Source organism: Sphaeramia orbicularis, chromosome 21, assembly GCF_902148855.1.
Source record: "Sphaeramia orbicularis chromosome 21, fSphaOr1.1, whole genome shotgun sequence".
Lineage (NCBI taxonomy): Eukaryota > Metazoa > Chordata > Actinopteri > Kurtiformes > Apogonidae > Sphaeramia > Sphaeramia orbicularis.
This window is the reverse complement of record NC_043977.1, coordinates 24,293,773-24,306,444: the sequence shown is the minus strand read 5'-3', so window position 1 is coordinate 24,306,444 and position 12,672 is coordinate 24,293,773. Positions and strand designations below refer to the sequence as shown.

The window sequence follows — 12,672 nt, the reverse complement described above, 5'->3', positions numbered from 1 at the left end:
GATATTCAGTTTGTAGTCACTTTAGAAAGGCTGAGCACAGAGTCTCTGGGGAATCGCTCCAGTCTCCCCATCTCCCCCACCCCATGTCACCAGCGAAGGAACAAAGCCGCCATAGTCAATTCTCCTAATTTCACTACAGCCTGTCGAAATCCTGTTCTCCTTTTCTCCTTCTCTTCAACAAGTACTTTATGCTGGGATCAGTCAGGTCTGAGTCGCCCACAAAAACCTGAGGCTCTCGCTTCATCGTCTTTCAGCACCGAGTTTGACACTCCCCAACTCCCTGCCATTCAGGCGCCTGCACCATGCAATTTGTTTCCATTTGTCAAACAGCAGTATCCATCACAAAAGAAAATGCTGGCACCACATAAAGTTTATGAAAAACATTGTCTCTTCAACCCAAAATGGCCTTGAGACAACTTATTTATAGACCCATAACAAAACATCCTTAAACAATTTACACCTTCAGTTGTAGATACTTGTTACATTATTCTCTTGTAAACTGACAATAGTACATCTTTGAATGGAACGTGTATCATATCCACAAATCAACGTATCACTACTCTCTTAAAGTGTGGATTGGCTAACTGCTACAGTTTGAATTCATCATTTTATTTGCTGCCTCCACATTGTGCTGACTCTTATTTCGTGTTTTATTTCTTTGGGATTAAACTTCATTGTGTTGACAGCCAGGTTTCTCAGACATTTATTTATTAAAGCTATATCAGCACTATGTTGACTGCATTGCTATTTGCACATCTATTCAGATATGTTTTAAAATGACGCTATTATGGGCAACGAAGGAAGGTATCTGGTTAATAATACTTATTGTGCAAACTTTGTTGTCACCATTCTTGTGTTGGCTGTTATCGAGGGGAGAGCAGAGAAGATATATGCTGACTCTGATGTAGATAGTGCCATGAGTATGCCTATTGTGGCTGCTGCTGTGTGGTGCAGTCCCTGATAGGGTTTAGAATGCTGTCAATGCTGTGTCAGGTGCATTAGCACCTCAGAGACCCATGATGCTCCAGCTGCTATGTGCCTATGTCTCCCCGGGCCCTGGCCGCCAGCCTGACACCCGACACAAAGTAATCACAGATCACAGCGTTTAATCACTGAAACAAGCACTCCAGAGGACCCCACTGTCAATATCCCACTCTCTCATTATCTGTTTGGATTGCACATCCACACTGTCAGATAAACAGAGTGGAAAATTAAGATTAAAAATATGGTAATTTCATTTCAGGCAGCAGGCTCCTCTCACTGGCCCATTATGCTATTGATTACCTCTGAATTCAATTTCTCTTTTCAATGTAAACTTTAATCTATTCGCAAGCCAACAATTCAACTCCCAAGGGGCTATTTGAGAGTAAGTAACCATTTAATATGACGCCGACTGAAGATTCACTGGCTTTAATGAATTGTGTAAATCACTCAGCTTTTAAAGGAGTGGATGTCTCGCAGTTCACGACCCAAATCTGGGTCTGGTTAAATACTGGCTTTTATACCGAGCTAAGTGTTTACTGACAGCCATCTCTGCATGTGTAATCGCCGACTCTGCTCCTCGTCTGTACGAAAGCAAATTAAGCAGCTCTTTTCTAATTGGGCCGGTGATGACACGATTTAATTTTAATTAGGACTTAACTGCCATTTTCCACGCTAAAACTGTAAAACGACTCAGGAAACGGTTACACCACTTTACCAGTGTAAGACTGAATTTAAAAAAAAAAAATCACTTTACTCAACACAATAATCACTAGGTTGTTTTCCTTAACCACTTACCAATTTGTAGCATTGTGGCAGGGCCAGTTGTAACCACTGATCTGAGACAAACACACCATTCAGACAACCGGATGAGCAACAGTGGGAGGAAATAGTTAGTGAGTCACTGCAACATGAGAAAACATAGAAAAATAAAGACAGTAGTAAAATATGTAAGCAAAACTGTTTTATTATATATAGCCGGGATTTAATTTCCTGCAACCACGACTAATAATGACAAAAAAAAAGTTCTCATTACCATTAATTACATCATTGTTGCTATATATAACTAAACCATATTCAAATTCACTAAAAATACTGCATTTAACAAAGCTGAGTAAGTGTTATAAAACATACACAATAATGTAAAAACCCAGTGCAAACAAACTTGCAGCTATTTATGAATTTAGCTATAAATAACTAAATTCCATACTGATCATCTTAGGGGTAAAAAAATATGTTAACACAAATATTCTACAACATATTCCCTGCTGTTAAGTGTGTATTGTTACTGTTTTATGATCTGTTTCATTTAAAGTTTACGGGTAACAGCTGAGGTAGATGTAAAACCACTATAGTCGAAGTGCAGGAAGACCATTCAATTAAAACAGTGCAATTACACAAAATCAATACTCGAATTAAGGCACAATAATTACTGAAAACATTGGTTTCTTCTCTTAGTTTCTCAATGTCTTGTCAAGTATATCCCATATAATGAAAGCATAATCTCAGTCCTACAAAACAATGTTTGCTTTAGAAGAATAATTTAAGTCACCAGTAATTTATTGCACCAATATATAGATGCATGCAATTGTCTCGCTTTTGAGCAGCGGTGTAGGAATGAAGCTATCCAACACAAAGACAGACGTGAAGGTGGTACAGTGGTATAAATAAATAGACATTCAGTAAATAAAGGTCAATAAAGGCACAACTTTTGTCTACGCAGCACAGCACATACTACTACTACTGCTGCTGCTACGCTAAGCCTGCTGGGACATTTTAATACACACTAGGACCTACAGTGAGTCTATCTGGCAAAGGATTTGGTCAGTGATGGCAAGTATCAGGGCCACAGCGACTCTCCAAAATGTCAAAGAGACGTCTCAAAGATGACACAGATGTCCTTGGCACAGCATTCACCTGTCAGCCGCTTTTTGTTCATGTAAACCTGAAAGCGCATCAGGGAAGCAGTGTCACAGAATACAAGCGCACAGTCCAATCTAAGCTACGATCTGCAAAGGTGTGATTTATGACAGATCCAGAGCCGGGTGAAGGGATTTGTCATCCGCTGAAGCATGCAAAAGTGGCTTATTCGGCCTCATAAACAACCGTGACATCTAAGGGAAAAATATATCAGAGATAATCACTGAAATTATTTGTAGACTTAATTTTCTCCTAAGCTGAGCAGTCTGACACGTTTTAAGAAACTGGCTTGGTAGATACCGGCGTGCTTGGTTAAAGTGTCTACAAAAGGCTTGATTTCTCCTTTTACAGAAGGCCCTGACAAACCAATAATTTCGACAACAGGAAGTTCATGAAAAAGAGGCAAAACAGGAGGAAAACAGGTTGGCCACAGCGTGAGATATACTGTCTACTCAGGGATTCTCTTTCAATGTGGACAAAGAAACTAGAGGTTGATATCAGATTATTGAATGTATTTAAACCTTGACTGACAACTATAGAAACTTGACACACAACATGTGGACCATCTCAGTATTTAATAAGTGGTGCTAGACAGTTATGGATGCTGCAGTAATCTGATCTAAGGAGAGCCCCCTACAATAAAGAAAGGAAAACGTAAGGGCTTGAACAATGTCACTACCAATCCACCAGTGTGCAGGGTAAGACGATGCCAAATAATACCACACTGTGCTGAGTCTTTGAAATCAGTATTTTACTCATTTCACTCCTCTGGCTGAGAAGATAGAGTTCCGCTGATAAATTTGTGCGAGGGACAGAGAGAAAATGAAATGATGCCTACTTTTTCTTATTTCACAAAGACCTGTTTGAAGTTGCAATATGGTATCTGTAGACCCAGACAGATGCACATAAAATGGAATTGAACAATGAATAGCCAACTCTTATCTGTTCAGTGTCTGAGGGGGAAATACATCACAAATGAATTTCACAGGGAAAAAATATGGACATTCTCTATTACAGTAATCCCCATAGAAAGTTTATCCCAAATCGCGATGAAGTTAAACCCAATATTTCAAAATAGATACAGTGCAAAGAAAGCTGCTTTTCTAGAATCATCTCTAAAATGATCTCAAAATTACATTATGAAAAGAAAGATTATATGGGGAGTTTTCATGATAACATCAGAGGATGTAAATCTACAAAGGGACAATTTCTCTCTTGAAATTAATGTTATGGTGTCACAACGCTCCAAGTATGCACTTTAAATTAAAATGGTAATCAAGTGTCTTTGCATTGTCAGGGCTATGCACATCCTCTGTTGCTTAAATGTATTATTTCGGAGGTGAGCAATGAAGTCTGGACTTAAAGGGAGAGTCTGGGATTAGGGTGCCACGGCTGAACTCTATTTAGTGACAGCCCTAATTTGGAATGAAGGTGGGTGTGGTTACCTGTTTGGCTGTGTGGAGCAGCGAGGTGGCCTCGGCTCTGCCTGTCTGTTGGACCATCTGGTAGAGGAGTCCGTCCTTGTTCTGCAGCAGAACATATGGCTCATCATACTCCTGGATCCTGCCGGCATCCAGAACCTGCAATCACACATACAATGCTGGGTGTGTGAGTGTCACCACCTGTATACTTTACTTTTGGGAAAACTAACATTTCAGCTGTTTCACTGCTGAGTGATGCATGCAGACAGTGCAGGATGAATGGGGAAACAGTAGTTCTCTGCACTGAGGAACCATCCATTTTACATGACTCATAGCGACAGCAAACACTGTTGGCTGTTTCTCCTCAACAGGACCACGGACAATGAATGTAGCCTGTTACTTCTGTGAAAGTCTAGTACGCTGACTCTGACAGACAGAAGATCAGTGATTGATCCATGTATTTATCCTGGCATTTCAGCAGCTCAGGGGTGGTCCTCAGTCAAATCCAACAATCACACCTTTAAGACACTCCAGTAAATTACCATCATTTGGATGTCATCATATGACATGTAAACCACACAAAGAAGAGTGTCAATTCAAGCAGTTTGAAAAAGACTACAATTATATTACAGACAAATTTTAACAAGAGTGATCTCCTTACAGCTGTAACAAGTAGTCTGTCGTAAGTAAAGCCCAGTTTAGAAAGCGAGGCCTCTGCAATTGCTGTCATAATCGATGGGTAAAAAGCAGGATACCAAAAAAGAAAGTTTGTTTTTGGAAAATAATCTGCATCTAAATATGCCACATTTTAAGATTTTGGATGAGGAAATTCAGGTGGGACCCAATTTAGAAGTCCTGGAGTGCGTAACAATCCTGGGGCATTTAACACAAGTGTAGGTGTGAAACAGTTCCTGCTGTTTGATATTTGGCTTTTTTCAACGATGCTCTCAGTGTCCCACCAGCCGCTAGGTCATGCCCTGCCCTCCATAGACACTTAACAAATGCTGCCACAAATGGCACTAATTGGCACCTCTGCAGGCAGTAGCAGGAAAGGGCCAAAGATCAAGTGGCACAAGCACAGGCTCAATGAAAGAGGGTGCTGTGAGGGTGAAATCAGCCCAGCTGTTGCAAAATAGGGCAAGTGAATTAAAACTCTGTAAAGATTGTGTAGCAGGCCCTTGACAAAGAAAGGAAACTGTGGCAGCTCAGGTACAGTTAGGAGTTAAACAGTAAGGCATTTGACTATCTGTCGAAGAATAGCACACTTTTAAAGTACTGACTGGAGTGCTGGACAATGGAAATTTACTGTGTCCTTCCTTACCAGTATTCTGTCACAGTCAATGATAGTGTTGAGCCTGTGAGCAATAGTGAGGACTGTACACTCTTGAAACTTGTCCCGGATCGTCTGCTGGATGAGGCTGTCAGTTCTAAAGGAAAAGGGAACACAACACCTTAGCATAAAAATGCTCTCTTCCTATAGACCCTTGGGCAGGGATTTTACTCAACACAGAACAATGGCTCATCAGCGACATGGTATGTGCAGTACGAGGCACAAAAGATATCAGAGGTCTGGAAGTTTACTGAGACAGGTTCAGTTCCACAACGGCTTTGTTCACAAGTTAATCTATGGTGGTATAAATGTTATGTCAGTCATATTATTTTTCAGTCATTTTTACAGTAATTGTAAGGATGTTTGATTCAATTCGCCAGTGAATTGCATGAGCTTTTTGGTTTATTTTTTATGATTTATTCTGTAGAAGCAATTTCTGTTCTGAATACGACAACAGAGAAATTTAACACTGCAGTCTTGGATAAAACTCAAAATACCCATCTAGTGTGTCTGTAAACAAAGCGCATCGGCCACGGACTACCCCAACGCTGCTCCAAAACGTTAACTTTTTTGTCTACATCCGTCAAAAAAGTATTGGCAGTCACACTCTTTTGTCCCAGGAGTTATTATTGTTCTTTGTTCCAAAGGTTTGTATCAAAATGGGAAAATAATGCTGCACTCTGCCAAATTCTCACAAATATTTGTTGATTGTTTGATTTAGTTTAATTATGTGATTACTTTTTATTGTCATATAAAATGTCTGATGTTTGTGTGCATGATTGTACCTAAGACTGAAACCCTGTGGTGAAAATATTCTAAATACAGCGTAGGCTTAAAGTGATATTGATATTTTAAGTGGACTAGTTTACCTATTTTGCTACACAATGCCTCTGTGACATTTGTCCCATGTTCCTCTAAATCCATGATCTACTGCAGGTAGATGACTGATCATGGAGAAGTGCCTCATACAACCCCTCTTCAACCCCTCTCTTCTTCATCCTAAACTAAACTATCCCTGCTGCCTCTTTATTGCTGCCTCTCTTACGTAGATTATTAATGTCAGTCTGTTGTGGGTTAAGTAAAGGTGAAATTAAAGAATAAACAGTGAAACACTTTCATTGCTCCCTAACCTTGGGTCCACATTAGCTGTGGCCTCATCAATGATGAGGATGCGATTTTTGCGAAGGATAGCCCTTGCCAGACACACCAGCTGCCTCTGACCCACGCTGAAGTTCGAACCTGACTCTGTCAGCACCGTCTCCAGTTTATTAGGCATGTCCTCCACCGCGGCCTTCATCTGCACCTGCAGAGACGGAGAGCAGAGCCCCAACCCTTCATTACTCCTGCATAAAGGCTTCCTGTGGGGATGTCTTTAAAGAGCCATCCAAACACACCCATTAACCGCCTGGCACAATGCAGGGCCAGGTCTTCTGATGACCTTGGCCAGTGCTCTCTTGTGGCCAGCCTCTAGCTTTAATCCAGGCCACCAAACCCATTCAGAGGCAGGACTAGGAGCTGAAGCCCTTCACTGTGGGGGGAGCCTTCATCCTGGTTGGCCTGACTGCCCAAACACATCTCCCCCAGCACTTTCAATGGTTCCCAGTTACAAGCCGCACATTTAGCTGGGCCCCATGGCCCTAATGGGATTTCCCCCCATGACTTGTGGCGAGCAGGGAGGCTGAATGGCAGCATTGTACAGGGGGACAGAGGGATCCCCCCTGGGCCGGCGAGGGGGAATCATTCAGAGCCACGCTGGAGTACCTCTTGGAGTGCATTCCACAGGTCCTCATCTGTGTGCTGCCTGAAAGGGTCCAGATTCTTCCTCATGGTGCCCGTGAAGAGAACTGGGTCCTGTGGATAGATGGATATAGAAAGAGAAGGCCGTGGCCAGTTAAGATAATGACAAGGGGAAGATGTATGAAAGGGTTAAGACAGGCTTTATAGAACGCCGGTAGGCTATGTGTGAGGGGAAGATGTTCACAAAAGGCTTGCTACACTATGGAGCTAAATTCAATGAACCAGCCAACTATTCTTCAGTAAGTTGATCTTTTTACTTGGAAAAGTAGAGCTTGTGCACTGGTAGAGGATAACTGTGCTTGGTTGACTGAATATATAATCTCCAAATGTATTCATTCAAAGGCATAAACATTTGTCAAAAAAGGTTATCAGATCAGTGGACTGCCCTCATGAAAGGACGCCTTCAGATCTTAAAACAGCAAGGATGTCCGACATATGTATTTATAGTGAGCCACACACCTGTATCATGGTTTGGCTGCACAGCGATCTTTAAGAGAGTAAATAAAGCTCTTTATTACAGTGCTGAAGGAAGAGCCCATAAGTCCACAGGTGCTGTTTCAACGTGCCACTCTGTTTGCGGTAAATTTGATAAACAGGATCAAGTGGGCATCTCCTTGTGTCATTTCAGATATTCATTCATATATGCTGTTCTAGTGTTGAGGTGATTTACTGAGCACCTAGAGGACTCTCTAAGGTAGCTATAAATAAATATACTGTCTGCACTTTATGGTACAGTGCTGCTCTATGATAAGGTTTTCACGTGGCATTATTTCCACACAGTTTTATGAGTGAATAAATGCACCTGCAATTTCCTTTAAACCATTGATTCATGACACTCAAAGGGTTGTAATGACCAACTGAGTAATCCTCAATGAGATGTGAATGATATCAGAAGTAAAACATAACAACCAGCCATAACTTAAATTGACTTGCACTTACTGTTCTTTAATTGCGTTCAAGGCGATACGATAAATCGAGCATACTTGAGATATGAATTCAACCTCAAATGCAGTTAGTATATGTTCACCTGGCAACTGTTAGATTAAAGCAGCAGCAAGAGGAAAGTACACAATGGTCTAAATGGATGAATCTCTTTCATTAATCTAATATGTGAAAGTGAGTCATGACCCACACCTTGATCTCTGCAGTTCTAGAGGTATTTTTTTTTATGTGTCAGCATCACAGTGAAAGAAAAATACAGTATATACAAGCACACAAAGCACAACGATCTATACAATGTACAGAAGCACACACCATGAACATAAAATCATGTCTCAACACCCTTTTGCAAGTCAGGAGACATAGGACTAACTGCACAATTTCCATCCGATTTAAAAAAAAAAAAAAAAAAAAAAAAGATAGTTTTCAGGACTTCATCCCTGCTACCTATGCCTTAGAAAATGTTCCACCTCTTTACTTCCAATGAGCTTTTCCCTCTGTCACCAAAATACTGCCTTGTCATTAAGCCAGCTGAAGTCCCAATTCAAACCAGTTTTGTGACACACTTTAATTGAGGATTCAGTGTTAGGACGGAAAAACTGCTTTCAAGCACAGCTTTCCATAGACCGATTATGTGCTCCACCAATTCTAAGCCCTCTGTTTGCCACAGAATTCATTTTTTACTACTTCATTCCTGTGAATTCAATAGAATCAGAAATGGATCCTTTTTTAATGCCATATGCTAATAAAAACTTATCATAATCAAATCAGTGGGGGGCAAATAATGAAACTCCTCACCAGCAGTGTATAGTATAAATATCAGACTCTCAAAATTCCATGTGAAATGGTAAAGCAACTAGCAAGTTCTATCAAGATTTTTTTTCCATGTGAAAGGCTGACTGAATATCAATTTATCTCTGACGTCTAGTTAGAGAATAAAACGGTTTTCAGATGGATTTGTGTAAATCCAAGGCTCCTCTCTCTGTATAAGTTTGTAAATCTAAGAGTGTGACACAGAGAAACTCTTCTCATCTGAATGCCGCTAAGAGTTCATATCATAAAAATGCCATCCGGTGTGTTAAAGAAGGGCGTGCAGTAAAAGTTTTGACTCATAACCTGCCACTATGTTCACGTCTCTCCCTCTAGGAAAGACAGAAAAAGTCAACAAAATCACATCAAACACACATCACATCCATCTCAAACTAGTTTGGACGAGGAAGTAAAACTTTATCAGAAGTAGTATGCCAGAAACCTATCAAATCCAGCATTAATGAAATTGTTTTTGGGCATCTTGGCTGCACCCAAATGTTTGTGACTTGGGCTAAGTGACGGTGTACATGGGGACTCTGACTGTGAGGATGGGGGAGACTTTTTCTAAGCAGCTTTCCCATGTTTGGGGGGTAGAGGGCTAATCCTCTGTCAGGGATGGGGAACTGCTCTCTTCACAGCACAGGCCGTGGGAGTCTTCTCCCCTCCCTCCACTCTGCTGACACTCACCCGCAGGCTGGCATTTTCTTAATGCCGTATCAGTTTCAACAAGCGGAAATAAAGTTAAACTGTCTCAAGGCATCCGTTTGTCTCACTTTCAGAAATCCCCTGAGTGACGACTGTAATTCTCCTCACTCGTTTTAGCTTTTAAAAAGCCAGGCGTATAAAAGGGGCCAAAGCATGGAGGTTGGTGTTATGAGTGACATTTTTGTCATGTCTCAGTCATGTAGAATGACAGAAATACAGAAGCTTTCAAACCTAAAGTCCAGCGATTTAAGAATACAAAAACAATGTAAACTAAACCAACTGCATCTGAAAACGACATTTATTGATATATTTTTACATCAATGTTGTAACTATATTAACATCTTAAAGAAGTTCATATTTTAAGTGTTATGTTTTTTTTTTTTTTTTGTAATTTACCATTGGGTTAGTGCAGGGGTGTCCAAACTTTTTTTCAAGAGGGCCAGATCTGATAATGTGGAGATTGCCAGGGGCCAGTGGTCCCTTCGGATGTTTTTTAAACAGTAAAAATTACATATAAAAACGCTGTTCTACAACAATTTAATTTTCATTGTCACAATATCATTTTTTTAAATGGCAATGTAACTAAATCTAGGCCACTCAGGTCTGAACAAATTAAAAAAAAAAAAAAAAAAAAAAAAATCTGCCTTCCTTTTACATCTGGAGTCAGATAACATAGAACAAACTGTGTGGAGTATCTTAAACTTCCAAGTTGGTAAAAATCTTAACCCCACATTCATTTTAAACATTACTTATATGAGTAATCATTACTCATATATTACTCAGTAATGCAAAGTCTGTTAACATTTAAGATGAAAACATATGACTCTTACTCTTGTCTTTCACAAAATCATTCAGAAAGTAATATTTTGTGTCACATCTACAAGTACACAACACCAGCAGTTAGAGGCAACTAACCTGGCAAATTGGTAGCTTGCCTTGGTGGCGAATTCATCGAACTCCAGGTTCACATGAAGAGTCACTGTTGAGTTTAAAGCAGCTTGAATTTGCTTCACTCCCTGCTAGCTTGTCGTATGTGTTAGCATGTTTTGTCTGCTCGTGTCTCTTTACATTGAATTCCTTAAACAAGGCAACAGTCTCTTGAAAAATTAGGCAAACACAATCGCCTTGATTTTCAGTGAAAAAAAATTATAAGTCCCATCTCTCCTGGAAGCGGCGGCCCTCACTGTCAACTTTGTTTTTTTATTTACAGGTGCCGTGGTTAGAAATTAGCGAAAAGGGTTCACGGCGAGGTCACAGAGCCAGATAGAGTTAGAGTGGTGCTGCCACCATGAGGTGAAAGGAGAAACTGCATTTTGAACCTTTTATGATTCATGTACTCGGTTCAACAGTCCAAGCGGGCCATAAATAATACATTCTAAAACCCAAGCTGTGGGCCGTATAAAATCTGACCGCGGGCCGTGATTGGCCCCCGGACATGCCGGACTTTGGACATGCCTGGGTTAGTGTATGCAGATCTATGAGTCAGTACCTGTGGAATTATAGACATTTTCTGGCGAAGGGTGTGTAGGCCGATATCGGAAGTCAGAACACCGTCAATTAAGATCCTCCCCTCAGGTTCTGCCAGCCGGAACAAAGCAGAGATCAGGGAGCTTTTACCAGCACCGGTCCGGCCAACGATACCAACCTACAATGGTAGAGAAAAGATCTTGGTTTACACCTGTGTAAAAACATGGAAAAGAAAAACATATGATCATGCCTCTACAGACCATCAGCCATACTGGTGCTGCTTTGTGTTGAAGCACCACTTCACTGAAGGCCCATGTCATAATGTTAACGACAATGGAGTGGTCTCATAGAATAGAATCAATGAAAAATAATAATAATAACACATTGTGTATGTATTAATCCCATCACATCCACAGCCAATAAATGTAACTTTGTTTAGACTGCAGGTTATGACAGCAGCGTTATTTGCACAATAAAGAACTTTCTGTTCCTCACTGCAAACATATACATTCATTCATTCATTCATTCATTATCCTCCACTTTATCTGGGGCCAGGTCACGGATGCATGCATATACAGTCACGGAAAAAATTATTAGACCATCAAAAGTCATCAGAAACAATGATTATCCAATCGAGTACTAACTCCTGTGTGTATCATGTGACTAAAACAGACAGAAAAGAAAACATGGAATGCCTAAATGCACTGTTTTTGTCAGTACAATGCCATTGCTATTGATGTAAGAACTGAAGAGATTTTGGTCATGATCAAGAAAACGCAGAAAATGTCTAGATATCAGCTCTGAAATGAGCTATGAGCTATTTTTGTTGTTATCATTATATTTGTCCAAACAAATATACCTTTAGTTGTACCAGGCATTAAAATGAACAAGAAATTGAAAAAAACAAGGGTGGTCTAATATTTTTTTCCGCAACTGTAAACAAAAACCCCACTTTATTTGTCATTCTTACAAAGACACACACCTAAATCGCGTATTTTATTAATAATAATTCCTAATGTTCTTGGATTCTGATCTGTTATGGCATCACTAGGGAGCAAATGACGCACACATCACTTCCTCTGGGTAGCAATAAACCCATCATAATTGACCACTAACTCAGAGTGAGCCATCCAGTGACCTGAAACAGCTGCTTAAGAAAAGCAGTCTACTACACAAGGGACAGTGGAATGTGTTTCTAAACCTGTTCCTCACAGGATGTTTCACAGAAGAAAATCATCTTTTTTTCCATCTTTTGTTTTTACTCCAATCCCTTCATATCATGACAAGACAATGTCAATAGCA

At 40.3% G+C, this 12,672-nt stretch overlaps 1 protein-coding gene across 4 annotated transcripts in view; it reads right to left on the bottom strand.

Moving 5' to 3' along the window:
- Positions 1–1,932: 1,932 nt before the first annotated feature.
- The window catches only part of LOC115412371 (multidrug resistance-associated protein 4-like), a 45,195-nt gene continuing 34,455 nt past the window's right edge, over positions 1,933–12,672 (bottom strand). For all 4 annotated transcript variants that reach the window (XM_030124858.1, XM_030124857.1, XM_030124856.1 and 1 more), the window contains 6 exons: positions 11,393–11,548; positions 7,414–7,503; positions 6,783–6,955; positions 5,644–5,749; positions 4,347–4,481; positions 1,933–2,926 (listed from right to left, as the gene is read on the bottom strand). In XM_030124858.1, the coding sequence (XP_029980718.1) occupies positions 2,849–2,926; positions 4,347–4,481; positions 5,644–5,749; positions 6,783–6,955; positions 7,414–7,503; positions 11,393–11,548 (738 nt within the window). In that variant the 3' untranslated portion in view covers positions 1,933–2,848. The remainder of the gene's footprint in view (positions 2,927–4,346; positions 4,482–5,643; positions 5,750–6,782; positions 6,956–7,413; positions 7,504–11,392; positions 11,549–12,672) is intronic.